The sequence below is a fragment of the Conger conger genome, chromosome 10 (assembly GCF_963514075.1).
Source record: "Conger conger chromosome 10, fConCon1.1, whole genome shotgun sequence".
Lineage (NCBI taxonomy): Eukaryota > Metazoa > Chordata > Actinopteri > Anguilliformes > Congridae > Conger > Conger conger.
The window spans coordinates 51,393,367-51,413,366 of NC_083769.1; the positions used below are offsets into that span (position 1 = coordinate 51,393,367).

At 48.2% G+C, this 20,000-nt stretch overlaps 2 protein-coding genes across 5 annotated transcripts in view; both read right to left on the reverse strand.

Moving 5' to 3' along the window:
- Positions 1 to 2,407, reverse strand: part of LOC133139196 (dynein axonemal heavy chain 12-like) — an 11,716-nt gene extending 9,309 nt beyond the window's left edge. For 3 of the 4 annotated variants that reach the window (XM_061258586.1, XM_061258588.1, XM_061258585.1), the window contains exons 1-5: positions 2,340 to 2,407; positions 1,551 to 1,699; positions 1,421 to 1,473; positions 890 to 1,021; positions 484 to 642 (exon numbers count right to left, since the gene is read on the reverse strand). In XM_061258586.1, the coding sequence (XP_061114570.1) occupies positions 484 to 642; positions 890 to 1,021; positions 1,421 to 1,473; positions 1,551 to 1,660 (454 nt within the window). In that variant the 5' untranslated portion in view covers positions 1,661 to 1,699; positions 2,340 to 2,407. The remainder of the gene's footprint in view (positions 1 to 483; positions 643 to 889; positions 1,022 to 1,420; positions 1,474 to 1,550; positions 1,700 to 2,339) is intronic. The other variant, XM_061258587.1, reaches the window with a different exon arrangement.
- A 2,182-nt stretch (positions 2,408 to 4,589) lies between these two features.
- dnah12 (dynein, axonemal, heavy chain 12) overlaps positions 4,590 to 20,000 on the reverse strand; it is a 69,869-nt gene continuing 54,458 nt past the window's right edge. Inside the window, exons 58-74 of the mRNA XM_061259174.1 lie at positions 18,923 to 19,112; positions 18,570 to 18,742; positions 18,032 to 18,172; positions 17,193 to 17,351; positions 16,683 to 16,827; positions 15,901 to 16,051; positions 15,563 to 15,816; positions 15,197 to 15,337; positions 14,635 to 14,772; positions 9,364 to 9,597; positions 8,624 to 8,812; positions 8,182 to 8,285; positions 6,743 to 6,947; positions 6,472 to 6,609; positions 5,591 to 5,682; positions 5,174 to 5,241; positions 4,590 to 5,058 (exon numbers count right to left, since the gene is read on the reverse strand). Of these exons, the coding sequence (XP_061115158.1) occupies positions 4,865 to 5,058; positions 5,174 to 5,241; positions 5,591 to 5,682; positions 6,472 to 6,609; positions 6,743 to 6,947; positions 8,182 to 8,285; positions 8,624 to 8,812; positions 9,364 to 9,597; positions 14,635 to 14,772; positions 15,197 to 15,337; positions 15,563 to 15,816; positions 15,901 to 16,051; positions 16,683 to 16,827; positions 17,193 to 17,351; positions 18,032 to 18,172; positions 18,570 to 18,742; positions 18,923 to 19,112 (2,716 nt within the window). The 3' untranslated portion in view covers positions 4,590 to 4,864. The remainder of the gene's footprint in view (positions 5,059 to 5,173; positions 5,242 to 5,590; positions 5,683 to 6,471; positions 6,610 to 6,742; positions 6,948 to 8,181; positions 8,286 to 8,623; positions 8,813 to 9,363; positions 9,598 to 14,634; positions 14,773 to 15,196; positions 15,338 to 15,562; positions 15,817 to 15,900; positions 16,052 to 16,682; positions 16,828 to 17,192; positions 17,352 to 18,031; positions 18,173 to 18,569; positions 18,743 to 18,922; positions 19,113 to 20,000) is intronic.

The window sequence follows — 20,000 nt, forward strand, 5'->3', positions numbered from 1 at the left end:
AAAGAACGAGATTGCAGATACAAGCGGCCAAAATGAGCTTCCTCCATAGGGTGGCAGGGCTCAGCCTTAGAGATAGGGTGAGGAGCTCGGACCGGAGGGACCTCAATTGACCTCCTTCGCGTCGAAAGGAGCCAATTGAGGTGGTTCGGGCATCAGGATGCCTCCCGGGTGCCTCCCTTTGGAGGTTTTCCCGGCTCGTCCAACTGGGCAGAGACCCCGAGGTCGACCCAGAACCCGCTGGAGAGATTATATATCTCTCCTGGCCTGGGAACACCTCGTGATCCCCCAGGAGGAACTGGAATGCGTTGCTGGGAAGAGGGACGCCTGGAATACCCAGCTTAGCCTACTGCCACCGCGACCCGACTCCGGATAAGTGAAAATGGATGGATGGTTATAGAGGCTGATGTGAGATCAGGGGGAGACTCTGACCTGCGATCAGGGGGAGACTCTGATCTGAGATCAGGGGTAGCTATAAAGGCTGACCTGAGATCAGGGGGGAGTCCTGCTCCTCGTTGGGGGTGTTGGGGCTGCAGCCGTTCTGCAGCAGGAAGCTGGCGTTGGCGATGAGACCGCGCTCGATGGTGAGGAAAAGGGGCGTCTCGCCGCGAAGCGTGCGGCTTTGCCCCGCCCCCTGCTGAGCCGCTGGGAGGTCAAAAGTCACAGGTCACAGGTCACAGGTCAAAACACAATACAAAGATAGAAAACGTAAAGATGCTCAAGTAACAAAACATTCTGCTGTATTAAACATAAGGTGACCTAGCAGTGATGTCACACACACACCTGAGAAGGTGGCCTGGCAGTGATGTCACACACACACCTGAGAAGGTGACCTGGCAGTGATGTCACACACACACCTGAGAAGGTGGCCTGGCAGTGATGTCACACACACCTGAGAAGGTGGCCTGCAGGATGCTCCTGCTGGACTGGGTCGCCGCCTGGTGTAGTGGGCTCCACCCCCGACTGTCTGTCCCAGCACTGGCCCCACACACAGCCCACAGCTCCGCAAGCATCTCCACGTCACCTGCGCAGGTGAGCGTTAAACCGCAGCACAGGGGACGTACAGGCAGCATAGTGTCTGCTAGCAGCTTAGCCTGCGCTGCACAACACCCTACTGCACAAGTGGATAAATACTGCTGTATCATTCAGTAAATCTAAACAAAATGTTTAGTGTTATGTGTGAAACTGTGTAGCTGTTCAATATTCAATTGTATGGCTGTGTATAATTGATCCATTTGGTTGGTTGAATTATTTTGAAAAACAATGAAACTGCTTATTGGGGTTTCAAGCATTGTACACAACCATGAATGAATAAATATTTCCCAAGACATAAATGTTTTACAAGATATTCCTGCAACAGGAGGAGGCGCGAGGCGCAGAGGGTTTTGGCACTGATTCTACACAAACATGATAAAGTACCCACCTGTCCTTATGGCTGTGAAGATCCTGTCCGTTGCTGTGGCAGCATCAGGTGGGCTGTGGAGCAGGGAGGGGGGGTGAGTTGGCATGGTGACGAGCAGGGGGGTTACAGAGGGACACGGGGGGGGGAGTACCTGCTCTCGTCCTCGACGGGGCCTCCCCCACAGCCCCCGCGCTTGGTACAATCCAGCAGACTCCGCTCGATCATCAGCTGCATCTCCTCATCCTCTCCATCGCTCTCCATCCCAGCATGCACCGGGGTTATCTCTGCTCCTGTTCGACACTGAGATTACCAAACGTGACCAAACACAGTGGTTGGCTGTTTCACTTGTTGAAAAATACTGTAAGCAATATGAGGAAGATATTGCTGCATGATAACTCCTGAAATAGATCTATGGGCCGGGACACTGAGCATTATGGGATATTGGAGGATCATGAAGGATTCTGGAATAAATGGTTTGCACTGATCCCTAAACCACAAGAGACATATTTCAGAACATAGTTATGAACCACAATGAGTGTGGACACATAACAAAGCTTTGTCCATTTGGGGATCAATAGAACATGGAGACGTGTTCAGGTGTGTTCGGGTGTGTTAAACTAAAACAGGTATGCTGTGGCCAGGCTCCTGCAGACATGAGGCATTAGGAACAAGGCAGAGTCACAGCAATGTTTGAGCTACACATAAACCATGCGGAATAGATCCAGTCAGCAGGAGCAGTGTTGTGCATGAAGGCTCCCTGAGAGTGAAGGCAGAGTGCAGTATTAATAGCTCCAGTCTTGTGTTTGTTTACAGCGTCAGAAATGAGTCATTCTCACTGCACGCACCACCCCCTGCTGTCACATCAGCACACAAACATGCAGTTTTCAGTAACTCGGGACTCAGACAGTTGGGTGTTGTTAGGCTTAAGAGCAGATTTCACCTGTTTCTCAGCTGTTTCTCCAGGCAGAACGGCTCTGGCTGTCCTCTGGTGATGGTCTCTGCACAGCACTATTCTTACCCCCTGATATAAATAACCCAGCAAAACCCACTGCCCTGAGGCTTCACTCTCAGACAAGCAGCAGGGAGATGACGTACTCCCTGAGAACACACACACACACACACACACAGACACACACACTGAGCACTCACTCACTGAGCACTCACACACACACTAAGCACACACACACACACTGAGCACTCACTCACTGAGCACTCACACACACACACACTAAGCACACACACTCACTGAGAACTCACACACACACACACACACACACTGAGCACACGCACACTCACTGAGCACTCACTCACTGAGCACTTACACACACACTAAGCACACACACACTCACTGAGCACTCTCACACACACTAAGCACACACACTCACTGAGCAGTCACACACACACTGAGCACTCACTCACTGAGCACTCACACACAAAGCACACACTCACTGAGCACTGACACACTCACAGAGCACTCATTCACTCACTGAGCACTCACACACACACTAAGCACACACTGACTGAGCACTGACACACTCACAGAGCACTCATTCACTCACTGAGCACTCACACACACACTAAGCACACACTCACTGAGCACTCACACACACACTAAGCACACACACACTCACTGAGCACTCACACACACACTAAGTACACACACACTCACTGAGCACCAACACTCACTCACTGAGCCCTGACACACTCACAGAGCACTCACACACACTCACTGAGCCCTGACACACTCACAGAGCACTCACACACACTCACTGAGCCCTGACACACTCACAGAGCACTCACACACACTCACTGAGCACTGATGCCTTGATAAGATTAATACAGCTGCTGGGCCCTTGAGCAAGGCCCTTAACCCCACATGGCCAGAGGGGATTGGCCCCTGCTCAGTCTAATCTTAGTCTAAGTCACTTTGGATAAAAGCATTAGTTAAATAACTGTAATATAATGTAGTGTAGTGCGCTCTCTTCCACACTGCCACAGTGCACACACAACTGGCTCAATGTGCATTGTTAGAGTGTGGTGTTTGTATACAGTGTTACTGTAGTGTCAGTGAGCCATGTTAGTGAGCAATGGAAGCATTCAGTGTCAGTGTACAGTGTTAGTGTGCTGTTATTGTAGTTATAGTGTGCAGTGTTGTTGTACAGTTAGTGCAGTGTTAGTGAGTGGTGTAGTGTGCCTTGTTAGTGTGCGGTTTTTGTATACCGTGTTAGTGTGCAGTGTGGTGTCAGTGTGCAGCGCAGTGCTATTGTGTAGTGTTAGTGTAGTGTGGCGTTAGAGCAGTGTTAGTGTACAGTGTGGTGTTATTGTGTAGTGTTAGTGTAGTGTGGCATTAGAGCAGTGTTAGTGTACAGTGTGGTGTTATTGTGTAGTGTTAGTGTAGTGTGGTCTTAGTGCAGTGTTAGCGTACAGTGTGGTGTTATTGTGTAGTGTTAGTGTAGTGTGGCATTAGAGCAGTGTTAGTGTACAGTGTGGTGTTATTGTGTAGTGTTAGTGTAGTGTGGTCTTAGTGCAGTGTTAGCGTACAGTGTGGTGTTATTGTGTAGTGTTAGTGTAGTGTGGCATTAGAGCAGTGTTAGTGTACAGTGTGGTGTTATTGTGTAGTGTTAGTGTAGTGTGGTCTTAGTGCAGTGTTAGCGTACAGTGTGGTGTTATTGTGTAGTGTTAGTGTAGTGTGGCATTAGAGCAGTGTTAGTGTACAGTGTGGTGTTATTGTGTAGTGTTAGTGTAGTGTGGCGTTAGAGCAGTGTTAGTGTAGTGTGGTGTTATTGTGTAGTGTTAGTGTAGTGTGGTCTTAGTGCAGTGTTAGCGTACAGTGTGGTGTTATTGTGTAGTGTTAGTGTAGTGTGGTCTTAGTGCAGTGTTAGTGTGCAATGCAGCTTTATTGTGTAGTGTTAGTGTAGTGTGGTGTTAATGCAGTGCTAGTGTACAGTGTGGCATTAATGCAGTGCTAGTGTACAGTGTGGGGTTAATGCAGATGTGCTGATGTTCTCAAAACTGAAAAGCTTTAAGAACTGCTAATGAATAATATGCAGAGATAAACACAATAATTCCAGGAATAATTCCTTAATGACAAATATGATTCAATAGTGCATCTTAGAATTTCTTTTTCACCAGGATTTTATTTATTTTATTCAAATCATATTTTACAAACATAATTTATTCACCAGAATGATTATTTATTTTTCTCAAATCAAATTTTACAAAAGCAATTTCCTCCTTTAGAAGTGGTACGATATGTGAACACAACTGCGTGGTATTTATTGTGACACATGACTGTCCCTGTGATGGTTGTGTTGTGGGTGCTGTGCTACTGCGAGTGATGAACACATAACTGCAGGACCCCTCCCTGTGAGTGACCTGGCTGTGTGCTGCTGTCTGCGCTGTTCAGGAGTTTGGGGTCCGCCGGGGTTCACTGGGGTTTCCTGTGGTTCGCTGGGGTTTGGTGGTTCAGTCATCCAGCTGACAGAGCAGAGCCACGCCCCTCTTGATCCAGTGCTGTGGGCGGCGGGCGGTGGGCAGGGTCAGTGAGATGACGAAGTTTGTGGAGTGGCCCGTGGTGGACAGAGTGCCCTTCCGCTCACTGGTCTTATAGAGCGGGCACACGTACACACTCTGCGACCGCACGTCTGAGCCCCGCTGCACTGAGAGAGAGAGACACACACACCATTACACACACACACACACACACACATTATGGGATGTATTGTGTAGTGTTGTGCAGTAATTCTGGGATGTAGTGTTGTGTTGTGTATTTACGTGGCTTTATCCAGATGATGGGGACAGAGTCAAACAGAACCTTGGACAGCTGCTCAGTCAGAACTCCACTGTAAAACAAACCACACACACCAGCACATCATTAACACACACACACACACACCAGCACATCATTAACACACACACACACACACCAGCACATCAGTAACACACACACACACACACACACACCAGCACATCATTAGCACATAAATGCAGCATGAACACACACTGTTACGACCTCAGTCGCAGGCTTTTGTAGTTGCTGGATGCACTGTTTACTCTTTCTCTCTCACACACACACATACTCTCTCTCACACACACACCAACACACTCTCTCACTCTCACTCTTACACACACACACCCACACTCTCTTACTCTCACTCTTACACACACACACACACACACACACACACGTACGCAGTCTTGTCCCAGCGCGCTCCGTCTAAGAACAGGCCGTGGATGTAGACCCCGTCCTCGGGGGCGGAGTCAGAGGTGGTCTGAGGCAGGACCTGTGGGCGGAGTCACAGGGCAGAGAGGAGGAGCTTCAGCATGCCCCGCCCATCAGCACAGTTCTCACAATGAAGGCCAGTTCATACTTTGTGCTGAGACCACAGTCTATGTTGTTCGACAAGAGAATCATGAAAGTTCTGTGATTTCAGGCGAGCAGCACAGGGTGGTTCTGAGAGTTACAGGTAGAACAGCAGCACAGGGTGGTTCTGAGAGTTACAGGTAGAACAGCAGCACAGGGTGGTTCTGAGAGTAACAGGGAGAACAGCAGCACAGGGTGGTTCTGAGAGTTACAGGTAGAACAGCAGCACAGGGTGGTTCTGAGAGTTACAGGTAGAACAGCAGCACAGGGTGGTTCTGAGAGTAACAGGGAGAACAGCAGCACAGGGTGGTTCTGAGAGTTACAGGTAGAACAGCAGCACAGGGTGGTTCTGAGAGTTACAGGTAGAACAGCAGCACAGGGTGGTTCTGAGAGTAACAGGGAGAACAGCAGCACAGGGTGGTTCTGAGAGTTACAGGTAGAACAGCAGCACAGGGTGGTTCTGAGAGTAACAGGGAGAACAGCAGCACAGGGTGGTTCTGAGAGTAACAGGGAGAACAGCAGCACAGGGTGGTTCTGAGAGCAACAGGGAGAACAGCGGCACAGGGTGGTTCTGAGAGCAACAGGGAGAACAGCGGCACAGGGTGGTTCTGAGAGCAACAGGGAGAACAGCAGCACATTGTGGTTCTGAGAGTAACAGGGAGAACAGCGGCACAGGGTGGTTCTGAGAGTAACAGAACAGGAGCCGGACCTGGAAGTCGAAGCCGAGCAGGTCGATGGGGATGGAGTACTTCCGGGCGTAGTTCTGCAGCGCTCCCGTCAGGAAGGCTTGGGTAAAGAAGAACCCGGACAGCCAGAACACACTGGGCTTGCTGCTCTCGTACCAGTCCTACAGGAACACACACACGTATTATATGAAACATTTTCATATGCACAGAATATAGAAATTAATTTACAATATATTTTCAGAGCTGCAGGATCAGTGCTGAACGAGCAGTAACACAAAGTGAACAGCCATAGACCTGCAGGAACTTGAGTCTGGCGAGGAAGTCGTTGACGTAGCTGCCCAGTGGTTTGAGGCTGGGGTATGAGACCTTGGCCCATTTCTCCGGAAGCTTCCCCACCATCAGGCTCCCAGACAGGGCCTCCAGATCAGCATCCATCACCACCAGCCCTTTAATGGCCTTCTGCAAGTTCTGTAGGCTGAGCCGGATAGTGTTCCCCAGCCTGCACACACAGCGTGCTGTTACTGCACACGCCCTGCTGTTACTGCACACACCCTGCTGTTACTGCACACACTCTGCACACGCCCTGCTGTTACTGCACACACGCCCTGCTGTTATTGCACACACCCTGCTGTTACTGCACACGCCCTACTGTTACTGCACACACGCCCTGCTGTTACTGCACATGCCCTGCTGTTACTGCACACGCCCTACTGTTACTGCACACACGCCCTGCTGTTACTGCACACACCCTGCTGTTACTGCACACACTCTGCACACGCCCTGCTGTTACTGCACACACGCCCTGCTGTTACTGCACACACGCCCTGCTGTTATTGCACACACCCTGCTGTTACTGCACACACTCTGCACACGCCCTGCTGTTACTGCACACGCCCTACTGTTACTGCACACACGCCCTGCTGTTAATGCACACACGCCCTGCTGTTACTGCACATGCCCTGCTGTTACTGCACACGCTCTACTGTTACTGCACACACCCTGCTGTTACTGCACACGCTCTACTGTTACTGCACACACCCTGCTGTTACTGCACAGGCCCTGCTCTTACTGCACACACCCTGCTCTTACTGCACACGCCCTGCTGTTACTGCACACGCTCTGCTGTTACTGCACACACCCTGCTGTTACTGCACACATGCCCTGCTCTTACTGCACACTCCCTACTGTTACTGCACACACCCTGCTGTTACTGCACACATGCCCTGCTCTTACTGCACACTCCCTACTGTTACTGCACACGCCCTACTGTTACTGCACACATCCTGCTGTTACTGCACACACTCTGCACACACACTGCTGATACTGCACACACCCTGCTGTTACTGCACACATGCCCTGCTGTTACTGCACACGCCCTACTGTTACTGCACACACCCTGCTGTTACTGCACACACCCTGCTGTTACTGCACACACTCTGCACACACCCTGCTCTTACTGCACACGCCCTGCTGTTACTGCACACACCTTACCCATACCACATACCCTGATGTTACTGTACACACCCTGCTCTCACTACACCCACCCTGAACACACACTACCCTTACCACACACACCCTACTCTTGCCACACATGCCCTGCTGTTATCTGGCTGTACAGAGAGCAGTGAGATAGCAGCACTGATATCTGTGTGGGAGGAAAGGTGGGTCAGGAGGAGGAGAATCACAGGGAAAGGGAGGTGGAGAGGCGCAGTGGGCGGAGCTCCAGCACATACGTATTGTATCTCTGCATCTCCTGCACCAGCACGGTGTTCATGCTCTCCTCGTACAGCACGGGGAACCTGGCCAGCGCTGCCTCCAGGTCAAAGCTGTCCGGGAGCTGAGAACCAAACACCATTGTCTGTGCAGAACCAACACTGAAGAACCAACACTGCAAAAACAGCACTGTGGAACCAACACCAACACTGCAGAACCAACACAGGGAGATAGAGAGCGGGGATAGAGAGCGGATAGAGAGCGGAGATAGAGAGAGGCTAGAGAGTGGGGATAGAGAGCGAGGATAGAGAGCGAGGATAGACAGCGGGGTTAGAGAGCGGATAGAGAGCGGTGTTAGAGAGCAGGGTTAAAGAGCGGGGAAAGAGAGTAGGGATAGAGAGCGGTGTTAGAGAGCGGGGATAGAGAGCGGGGTGAGAGAGTGGATGGAGAGCGAGAGCACACCTTGCTCAGGACGTCGTGCGCAATGTCAAATAAAGTGCTGTCCCCTCCAGAGCTACCTCCGCCTTTGGCTCCGCCCCCCTGGGTCAGCAGCAGCGAATCAAATAGCAGTTTGGTCTGCTGCAGGTCCTTGGATATGTCCACATTCTCATGCATGCCAAACACCTCTGGCTGCTGCGAGACTGGCAGGTTCTGCACCCAAACAAGAGTTACACACACACACACACACACACACATACACATACACACACACACACACATGGGGCGACATGGCTCAGGCAGTAAGAGCAGTCGTCTCATTGGCTCAGGCGGTAAGAGCAGTCGTCTGGCAGTCGGAGGGTTGCTGGTTCAATCCCCCGCCCGGGCTGTGTCAAAGTGTCCCTGAGCAAGACACCTGACCCCCAAATGCTCCTGACGAGCTGGTCGGTGCCTTGCATGGCAGCCAATCGCCATCAGTGTGTGAGTGTGTGTATGAATGGGTGAATGTGTATTTTCCTAGTTCTGGATGTGATGCTTTGACTTGTGGTAGAACCTATGCACTTGTAAGTCGCTTTGGATTAAAAGCGTCTGCCAAATGACTAAAATGTAAATGTAATGTAATGAATGAGAAGCATCAATTGTACAGCGCTTTGGATAAAGGCGCTATATAAATGCCAACCATTTACCATTTACATACACACACACACACACTCACATACACACACTGACACACACACACATAGTCCTCATAACAGAATCCTCACCCTGATAAACAGCACATAGTCCTCATAAGAGGACTTTGGAGGGGCAAAGTATTTCCCGCTGGGGGAGAAGGTGTAGCGGGGGTTTTCCACGATGTCCTGGTTGTAGAAGTCGGCGAGGGTGGTGAGGAGCAGCCGCCGGTCCCAGTCATCCGTCACTCGGCCACCGTAGTTACACTCACCTGTCAGGTACGAGATCGCCTCAAACGGAACCTGCTCATACTCATTCACAAACAGCTGGAGACAGAAACAAAACACAACATCATATCACATAACATCCCATAACATCAAATAAAATCCCATAACATCACATAACATCCCATAACATAACATCACATAACATCACATCCCATAACATCACATAACATCACATAACATCCCATAACATCACATAACATCCCATAACATAACATCACATAACATCACATCCCATAACATCACATAACATCCCATAACATCACATAACATCACATCCCATAACATCACATAACATCCCATAACATCACATAACATCCCATAACATAACATCACATAACATCACATAACATCACATCCCATAACATCACATAACATCACATAACATCCCATAACATAACATCACATAACATCCCATAACATAACATCACATAACATCCCATAACATCACATAACATCCCATAACATAACATCCCATAACATCAGATAACATAACAGTAACATAACATAACACCCCATAACATCCCATCACATAACATCCCATCACATAACATCCCATAACATCCCATAACATCACATAACATAACATAAACATAATATAACATCCCATAACATAACATCCCACAACATCCCATAACATCACATCCCATAACATAACATAACATCACATAACATCCCATATCATAACATCACATAACATCCCACAACATCACATAACATAACATAGTAACATAACATAACATCCCATAACATCACATAACATCCCATAACATCTCATAACATAACATAACGTCACATAACATCCCATAACATCCCATAACATCACATAACATAACATCCCATAACATCACATAACATCACATAACATCCCATAACATCACATCCCATAACATAACATCACATAACAAAACATAGTAACATAACATAACATCCCATAACATCCCATAACATCACATAACATAACATCCCATAACATCCCATAACATAACATCCCACAAAATCCCATAACATAAAATCAAATAAAATCCCTTAACATCACATGACATCACACAACATCCCATAACATAACATCACATAACATCCCATAACATCACATAACATCCCATAACATAACATCACATAACATCCCATAACATCAGATAACATAACATAGTAACATAACATCCCATAACATCACATAACATCCCATCACATAACATCCCAGAACATACCATAACATCCCATCCCATAACATCCCATAACATCACATAACATCACATAATATAACAGAGTAACATCACATAACATACCATAACATCCCATCCCATAACATCCCATAAAATCACATAACATCACATAACATAGTAACGTAAAATAACATCCCATAACATCACATAACATCCCATAACATAACATATCATCCCATAACATCACATAACATCCCATAACATCTCATAACATAACATCCCACAACATCCCATAACATCCCATAACATCTCATAACACAACATCCCATAACATCCCATAACATAACATCCCATAACATCACATAATATAACAGAGTAACATCATATAACATCCCATAACATAATATCACATAACATCCCATAACATCACATAACATCACATGACATCACATGACATCACATAACATCCCATAACATCACATCCCGTAACATAACATAACATCACATAACATCCCATAACATAACATCACATAACATCCCATAACATCACATAACATAACATAGTAACATAACATAACATCCCATAACATCACATAACATCCCATAACATCACATAACATCACATAACATCCTATAACATAACATAACATCACATAACATCCCATAACATCACATAACATCACATAACATCCCATAACATCACATAACATCACATAACATCCCATAACATCACATAACATCACATAATATCACATAACATCACATAACATCACATAACATCACATAATATCACATAACATCACATAACATCCCATAACATCACATAACATCCCATAACATCACATAACATCACATAACGTCCCACAACATAGAAACATAACATCCCATAATATAACATAACATCACATAACATCACATCACATAACATAACATCACATAACATCACATAACATCCCATAACATCACATAACGTCCCACAACATAGAAACATAACATCCCATAATATAACATAACATCACATAACATCACATAACATAACATCACATGACATCCCATAACATCACATAACATCACATAACATCCCATAACATCACATAACATCACATAACATCACATAATATCACATAACATCACATAACATCACATAATATCACATAACATCACATAACATCACATAACATCCCATAACATCACATAACGTCCCATAACATAGAAACATAACATCCCATAATATAACATAACATCACATAACATCACATAACGTCCCATAACATAGAAACATAACATCCCATAATATAACATAACATCACATAACATCACATCACATAACATGACATAACATAGAAATATAACATAACATTCCATAACATCACATAACATCCCATAACATAACATCACATAACAAAACATAGTAACATAACATAACATCCCATAACATCACATAACATAACATCACATAACATCCCATAATATAACATCCCACAACATCCCATAACATAACATCAAATAAAATCCCTTAACATCACATAACATCACACAACATCCCATAACATAACATCCCATAACATCAGATAACACACCATAACATAACATCCCACAACATCACATAACATAACATCCCATAACATCTCATAACATAACATCACATCCCATAACATAACATCCCAGAACATAACATAGTAACATAACATAACATCCCATAACATCACATAACATCACATAATATAACAGAGTAACATCACATAACATCCCATAACATAACGTAACATAAACATAACATAAACATAACATAACATCCCACAACATCTCATAACATAACATCACATCCCATAACATAACATCCCAGAACATAACATAGTAACATAACATAACATCCCATAACATCACATAACATCACATAATATAACAGAGTAACATCACATAACATACCATAACATCCCATCACATAACATCACATAACATCACATAACATCACATAACATAGTAACATAAAATACCATCCCATAACATCACATAACATCCCATAACATCACATAACATCCCATAACATCTCATAACATAACATCCCACAACATCCCATAACATCCCATAACATCTCATAACATAACATCCCACAACATCCCATAACATCCCATAACATAACATAACATCCCATAACATAATATAACAGAGTAACATCATATAACATCCCATAACATAATATCACATAACATCCCATAACATCACATAACATCACATGACATCACATAACATCACATAACATCCCATAACATAACATCACATAACATCCCATAACATAACATCACATAACATCCCATAACATAATGACATGACAAGAGCAGTCGTCTGGCAGTCGGAGGGTTGCCGGTTCGATCCCCCGCCCAGGCTGTGTCGAAGTGTCCCTGAGCAAGACACCTAACCCCCAAATGATCCTGACGAGCTGGTCGGCACCTTGCATGGCAGCCAATCGCTGTCTCAAGGCCCTTAAACCCTGCATTGCTCCAGGGGAGGATTGTCTCCTGCTTAGTCTAATCAACTGTACGTCGCTCTGGATAAGAGCTTCTGCCAAATGCCAATAATGTATTGTAATACTGCTTAGTTGCCTAAAAGCTGAATAGTATCTAGCACCTTATCAAGCCTGGTCTTGATATCCCAGTGTTTCTACCGCAACGACATGTCCTGGAAAGCTCCACACAGTGACCACTTGCCCTAAATCTCCTTTTACTAATTATAATTTGTGCACTTGTAAATCGCTTTGGATTAAAAGTGTCTGCTAAATAGCTAAAATCCATCCATCCATCCATCCATTATCTGAACCCGCTTATCCTGAACAGGGTCGCAGGGGGGCTGGAGCCTATCCCAGCATACATTGGGCGAAAGGCAGGAATACACCCTGGACAGGTCGCCAGTCCATCGCAGGGCACACACACCATTCACTCACACACTCACACCTATGGGCAATTTTAGACTCTCCAATCGGCCTAACCTGCATATCTTTGGACTGTGGGAGGAAACCGGAGTACCCGGAGGAAACCCACGCAGACACGGGGAGAACATGCAAACTCCACACAGAGAGGCCCCGGCCGACGGGGATTCGAACCCAGGACCTCCTTGCTGTGAGGCGGCAGTGCTACCCACTGCACCATCCGTGCCGCCTAAATAGCTAAAATGTAAAATGTAAATGTAAAGAGATTAAACATCTTACGTCAACCCTCATAACTCTTATCTTTTATACATGGAGTCAATTTGAACCTTTTCCAGCACCTCTATATCTTTCTTACAGTGTGGTCCCCAGAACTGCACTGCCACACATTCACTAGAACCTGAAAGGCTTTCATCAACTATTACCTCCAAGCCTTTTTCAATTTAGGTACTTTCCAATTTTGTAGCACCCGTAAAGTAATCCTGTCTTATGTTTTGATTTGCCACATCAGAACTTTACATTTAGTTGTATTAAATTTAATTTGCCAGGTTTCCACACACTTCTGGATTCTGTTTAAATCTTCCTGGATTACTTTAGCAGATTCCAAACTGTAAACCTCCCAGTTTTGTATAATCTGCTAATCTAACTAAATTACTTTCAATGGCTCTGTCAAGGTAATTTATGTAAATGATGAATTGCAGTGGCCCCAGCACTGATCCCTGTGGCACTCCACTTCCCACAATACCCAGCTTGGATAAGGCCCCTACTAATCGTTGTGTTCTATCCAATCTAAATATACAGTATCAGTGTGTGTGTATATGTGTGTATGTGTGTGTGTGTGTGTGTGTGTGTGTGAGCGAGGGAGTGTGTGTGTGTGTGTGTGTGTGTGTGTGTGAGAGAGAGGGAGTGTGTGTGTGTATGTTTGTGTCTGTGTGTGTGTGTGTGTGAGAGAGGGAGTGTGTGTGTGTGTGTGTGTGTTGTGGGCAGTACCTGGAGCTGTCTGATGCTGATTCGCAGGTCAGACTCATTGAAGCCGTACGGAATGTTCCAGCCCAGGGGGCCAAACTTCTTCCTCTCCTGGACCAGAGCATGGAAGAAACACACCCCGTAGAGCAGCTTCTCCCACACCTGGAACACACACACAGACACACACACACCTGAGACAGGTAACACACACACACACACTCACACACACACCTGAGACAGATAACACACACAACACACACTCACAGACCCGCTCACACACACACACACTCACACACACACTCTCACACGCACACACACACACACACACACCTGAGACAGGTAAAACACACACACACACTCACACACACACACACCTGAGACAGATAACACACACAACACACACTCACAGACCCGCTCACACACACACACACACACACACACACACACTCACACACACACACTCTCACACGCACACACACACACACACACACACCTGAGACAGGAGACACACGCACTCACACACACAGACATGCTGCACACACTCACAAACTCACACACCTGAGACAGGTGACACACACACACTGACCGGCTGTTTCTCAGGACAACTGTCGAAGAAGGCGAGGTCAGAGACGGGGTCAGACAGGTAGGACTGCAGCAGGTTGAGCCTCAGGCCTGTGGGCGGCTCGTTGGTCATCTTCACCCCGTTCTGCAGGATGGTCACTGGGAACTACAATACCCACAAATCCTGCTGAGCCTCAGCTCTGCAGCATACACACAGGTTCTACAGCACACTTGGGTTCTTTAGCAGACACTTGGGTTCTTCTGCACACTTGGGTTCTTTAGCAGATACTTGGGTTATTCTGCACACATGGGTTCTTTAGTAGACACATGGGTTCTTCTGCACTCTTGGGTTCTTTAGCCGACATGTTCTACAGTGTGGGCGGGGCAGTACCTTGGGGGAGGGGTAGCTGGTGAGCCAGAGGCGGAAGTCGGGGTGGCATGTTTCGGGGGTCAGGTCCTCGCAGATCTTCTCCAGGGTGGACATCCAGGACACGGCGAGGTGGCAGTTCTGCAGGCACACCCAGGTCCCGTCCGCCATGGCGGTTCGGATCATGCGGGCCGCGATGGGGCCCTGGCCCTGCCCCAGGGAGATGGACTGGAACATGGCCCCGCCCATGCTCTTATCGTTGGCGAACTTCAGCAGGCCTGAGGACACACACACCAGGCTCACACTCCGCACACACGCACAGGGTGTGGTGTTGGCGAGTGGGGGAGAGGGGTGGTACTCACTGGCCATGGGGTCGGCTCCAGGAGAGAGCACGAACACCAGCGGCACGGTGGAGTTGGAGTCCATGTAGCTCTTCGTCAGGTCGAAGGGCGGCGGCTCCACAAACTTCTTCCCCAGGTTTTCCGTCACATAGTTAGTGATCGCCGGCACAATCTACACAACAGCACAGTGATCACTGCTCCTACCCAATACAGCTGGGGGACAGGGCTCGGAGGGGGGTAAGAGGTCAGGGTTATCGGGGGTGGGGGTTACAGTTGGGGGTCAGGGTTATGGGGGGTTGGGGGTTAGGGTTAGGGGGGGTTAGGGGACAGGGGGGGTTTGGGGTCAGGGTTAGGGGGGGTTGGGGGTCAGGGTTATGGGGGGTTAGGGGTTAGGGTTAGGGGTCAGGGGGGCTTTGGGGTCAGGGTTATGGGGGTTGGGGGTCAGGGGGGGTTTGGGGTCAGGGTTAGGGGGGGTTGGGGGTCAGGGGGGGTTTGGGGTCAGGGTTAGGGGGGGTTGGGGGTCAGGGGGGGTTTGGGGTCAGGGTTATGGGAGTTGGGGGTCAGGGTTAGGGGGGGTTGGGGGTCAGGGGGAGTTTGGGGTCAGGGTTCTTGGAGTTGGGGGTCAGGGGGGGTTTGGGGTCAGGGTTAGGGGGGGTTGGGGGTCAGGGGGGGTTTGGGGTCAGGGTTAGGGTTGGTTGGGGGTCAGGGGGGGTTTGGGGTCAGGGTTATGGGGGGTTGGGGGTCAGGGGGGGTTTGGGGTCAGGGTTATGGGAGTTGGGGGTCGGGGGGGTTCAGATGCTGACCTTGTCGGGCCTCAGGCATCGGTAGACGATCATCTTCTGGAGGTGGTTGAGTTTGTCGCCCCAGGGGCTGGGCATGGGCATGTTGTAGGGCTCTTTGCTGTCGTAAATCAGCTGGAAACCCTCAGGCTTCTCCCTGAAGAACTCCCTAAACACACAGCAGCATGAGCATCTCTTACAATCTGAAGGACATGTTTCAGAGACGTTTACATTAAACATTTCAGTCAGACATACAATTTGGCAATTTGACTATATGACTCTTTGGCACTGTGTATGACTGAGGGTGTGGCTGGGTGCTGCTGGGTGTGGTTGGGTGGGGTTGAGCATGGTTGGGTGTGGTTGGGTGGAGTTGGGTGTGGTTGGGTGGGGTTGGGCATGGTTGGGTGTGGTTGAGCATGGTTGGGTGGAGTTGGGTGGGGTTGGGTGTGGTTGGGTGGAGTTGGGTGTGGTTGGGTGGGGTTGGGTGTGGTTGGGCATGGTTGGGTGGGGTTGGGTGTGGTTGGGCAGGGGTACCTCAGGCCCCGTAGGCCCTGCATGTCGCTGGCCCTGCAGATCTCGTCCCAGCTCCTGTCCTGCAGCCAGCTGGGGTCAGGATTGGGCACAGTGTTCTGCAGCCCCACCCCTCCCGTCAGCAGGAACATGAACTCAGAGTACTCCATCTGCTGCTCAGCCCTGCAGGGGAGAGGCCCAGGTCACACACACAAACACACACACTCACACTCATACACACACACACGCACACACACACACTCACACACACACTCACTCACTCACTCACACACTCACACACACACACACATACACTCACTCACTCACTCACTCACTCACATACACACATACACACACTCATACTCATACACACTCACACACTCACATCCACACACTCACACACACTTATGCACACACTCACACACTCACACACGCATGCACACACACACACGCACACACACTCACTCACTCACACACACTCACACACTCACTCACACACACACACACTCACACACTTACACACACACACTCACTCACACACTCACTCACTCACACTCATACACTCACACACACTCACACTCATACACACACTCACACACACACACTCACTCACACACTTACACACTCACACACACTCTCACACATTCAAACATTCAGACACACTCACACACTTACACACTTACACACTCACAACACACTCACAGTCACACATTGGTTGCACACTCACACAGGTAGTCCAGTCACACAGGCAGCAGGGTCACACAGGTAGCAGGGTCACACAGGTAGCAGGGTCACACAGGTAGTCCAGTCACACAGGTAGCAGGGTCACACAGGCAGCAGGGTCACACAGGTAGCAGACTCACAGGAGCAGATTGGAGCACAGCAGGAAGGAGAAGAGCAGCTTGTCTTTCTCAAATAGCGACCGGCACACGTTGCAGTACAGGTTGTAGGTGAAGTGATCGATCAGGAACTTCAGCCTCTTCTCCAAAACCTTGGACTTTCCCCTGGAGTCAAACCCGGCAAGTTACAATGTGAAAATGATGGCTGGTGGCGATGACTGCAGTGGAACCGTGCCATAACTCTGTGAAGCCAGAGCTGTCTGTCATATCGCTCAACTAGCCATGGTAGGTTCCATGATATCTGTATGCTAACGTTACCGTGTTTTTGTTGGAGTCAATGGACGTGTTTGCCCTTAGATGTTTTGCCCCATATCTAGGAAATGGCTACACTGATGGTGATAGGGAAAATGTGGCCTGTCCAAGGAGTTGTACAGTATTCCACCAACGCAAGCTCTACGGGGTTTGTTTATATTGGACATGGGGTGGGAGTCTGTTTCGGACATCCCGTACAGGACAAACACACACTGATTTATGGTCAGCTGAAGGACCGAGCAGGGCTCACCTCTCCTGGATGGAGCTGATGTACAGGTTGACGAACCAGGAGAGAGAGTACTGGTACATGGGGTCGATGTTGCCCAGGTCAGCGATGCTGAAGAACAGGATAGAGGAGTGCCTGGCGATTGGCCTGTAGCCCTCCCTCGATTCTGCAATCTTTATCTCCGTCTTTTCTGCGATCTGATAACAGGGCAGGCAAGATCATCATGGCCTACACCATCAATTATAGACCACTGAGAACAAGAATCACTCCGGTCTCTCTCTCTCTCACTCACACACACACTCACACAAACCACGCACGCACACACGCTCACACGCACACTAACACACTCACACACACACTGCTGCCCTCTTTCCCACCTGCTGCTTCTTGGTGATCTCGTTGGACATGATCTTGGCCGAGTCCAGGACCTGGATGGCGCTCTCGTCCTCCAGGATGTTCCCCTCGGAGTGCAGCGTCTCCAGGATCCGGTCCTCAATCTCCTTCAGCTGCTTCTGATTGGACGCCGACTGCAGGATCAGGGCATTCCTCTCCTCCTCCAACTCTGGTCTGCAAATACATCCTCATCACCCACACTACATACTCATCACCATCACCCCCACTACATACTCATCACCATCACCCACACTACATACTCATCACCCACACTACATACTCATCACCCCAACTACATACTCATCACCATCACCCACACTACATACTCATCACCATCACCCCCACTACATACTCATCACCATCACCCCCACTACATACTCATCACCATCACCCACACTACATACTCATCACCATCACCCACACTACATACTCATCACCATCACCCACACCATACTCATCACCCGCACTACATACTCATCACCATCACCCACACTACATACTCATCACCATCACCCACACCATACTCATCACCCGCACTACATACTCATCACCCCCAGGGGAAACCACACTACATACTCATCACCCCCACTACATATGAATAACCACCAGGGGAACCTGTCGTTTGTGAGGTAGATGTGATGGTGTAGGTGAGAGGGTGTAAGTCGTTTGTGAGGTAGGTGTGAGGGTGTAGGTGTAGGAGTGAGGGTGTAGGTGTGAGGGTGTAGATGTGAGGGTGTAGATGTGAGGGTGTAGATGTGAGGGTGTAGATGTAGGAGTGAGGGTGTAGGTGTGAGGGTGTAGATGTGAGGGTGTAGGTGTGAGGGTGTAGGTGTAGGTGTGAGGGTGTAGATGTGAGATTGTAGATGTGAGGGTGTAGGTGTAGGTGTGAGGGTGTAGGTGTAGGTGTGAGGGTGTAGATGTGAGATTGTAGATGTGAGGGTGTAGGTGTAGGTGTGAGGGTGTAGATGTGAGATTGTAGATGTGAGGGTGTAGGTGTGAGGGTGTAGGTGTAGGTGTAGGTGTGAGGGTGTAGATGTGAGATTGTAGATGTGAGGGTGTAGA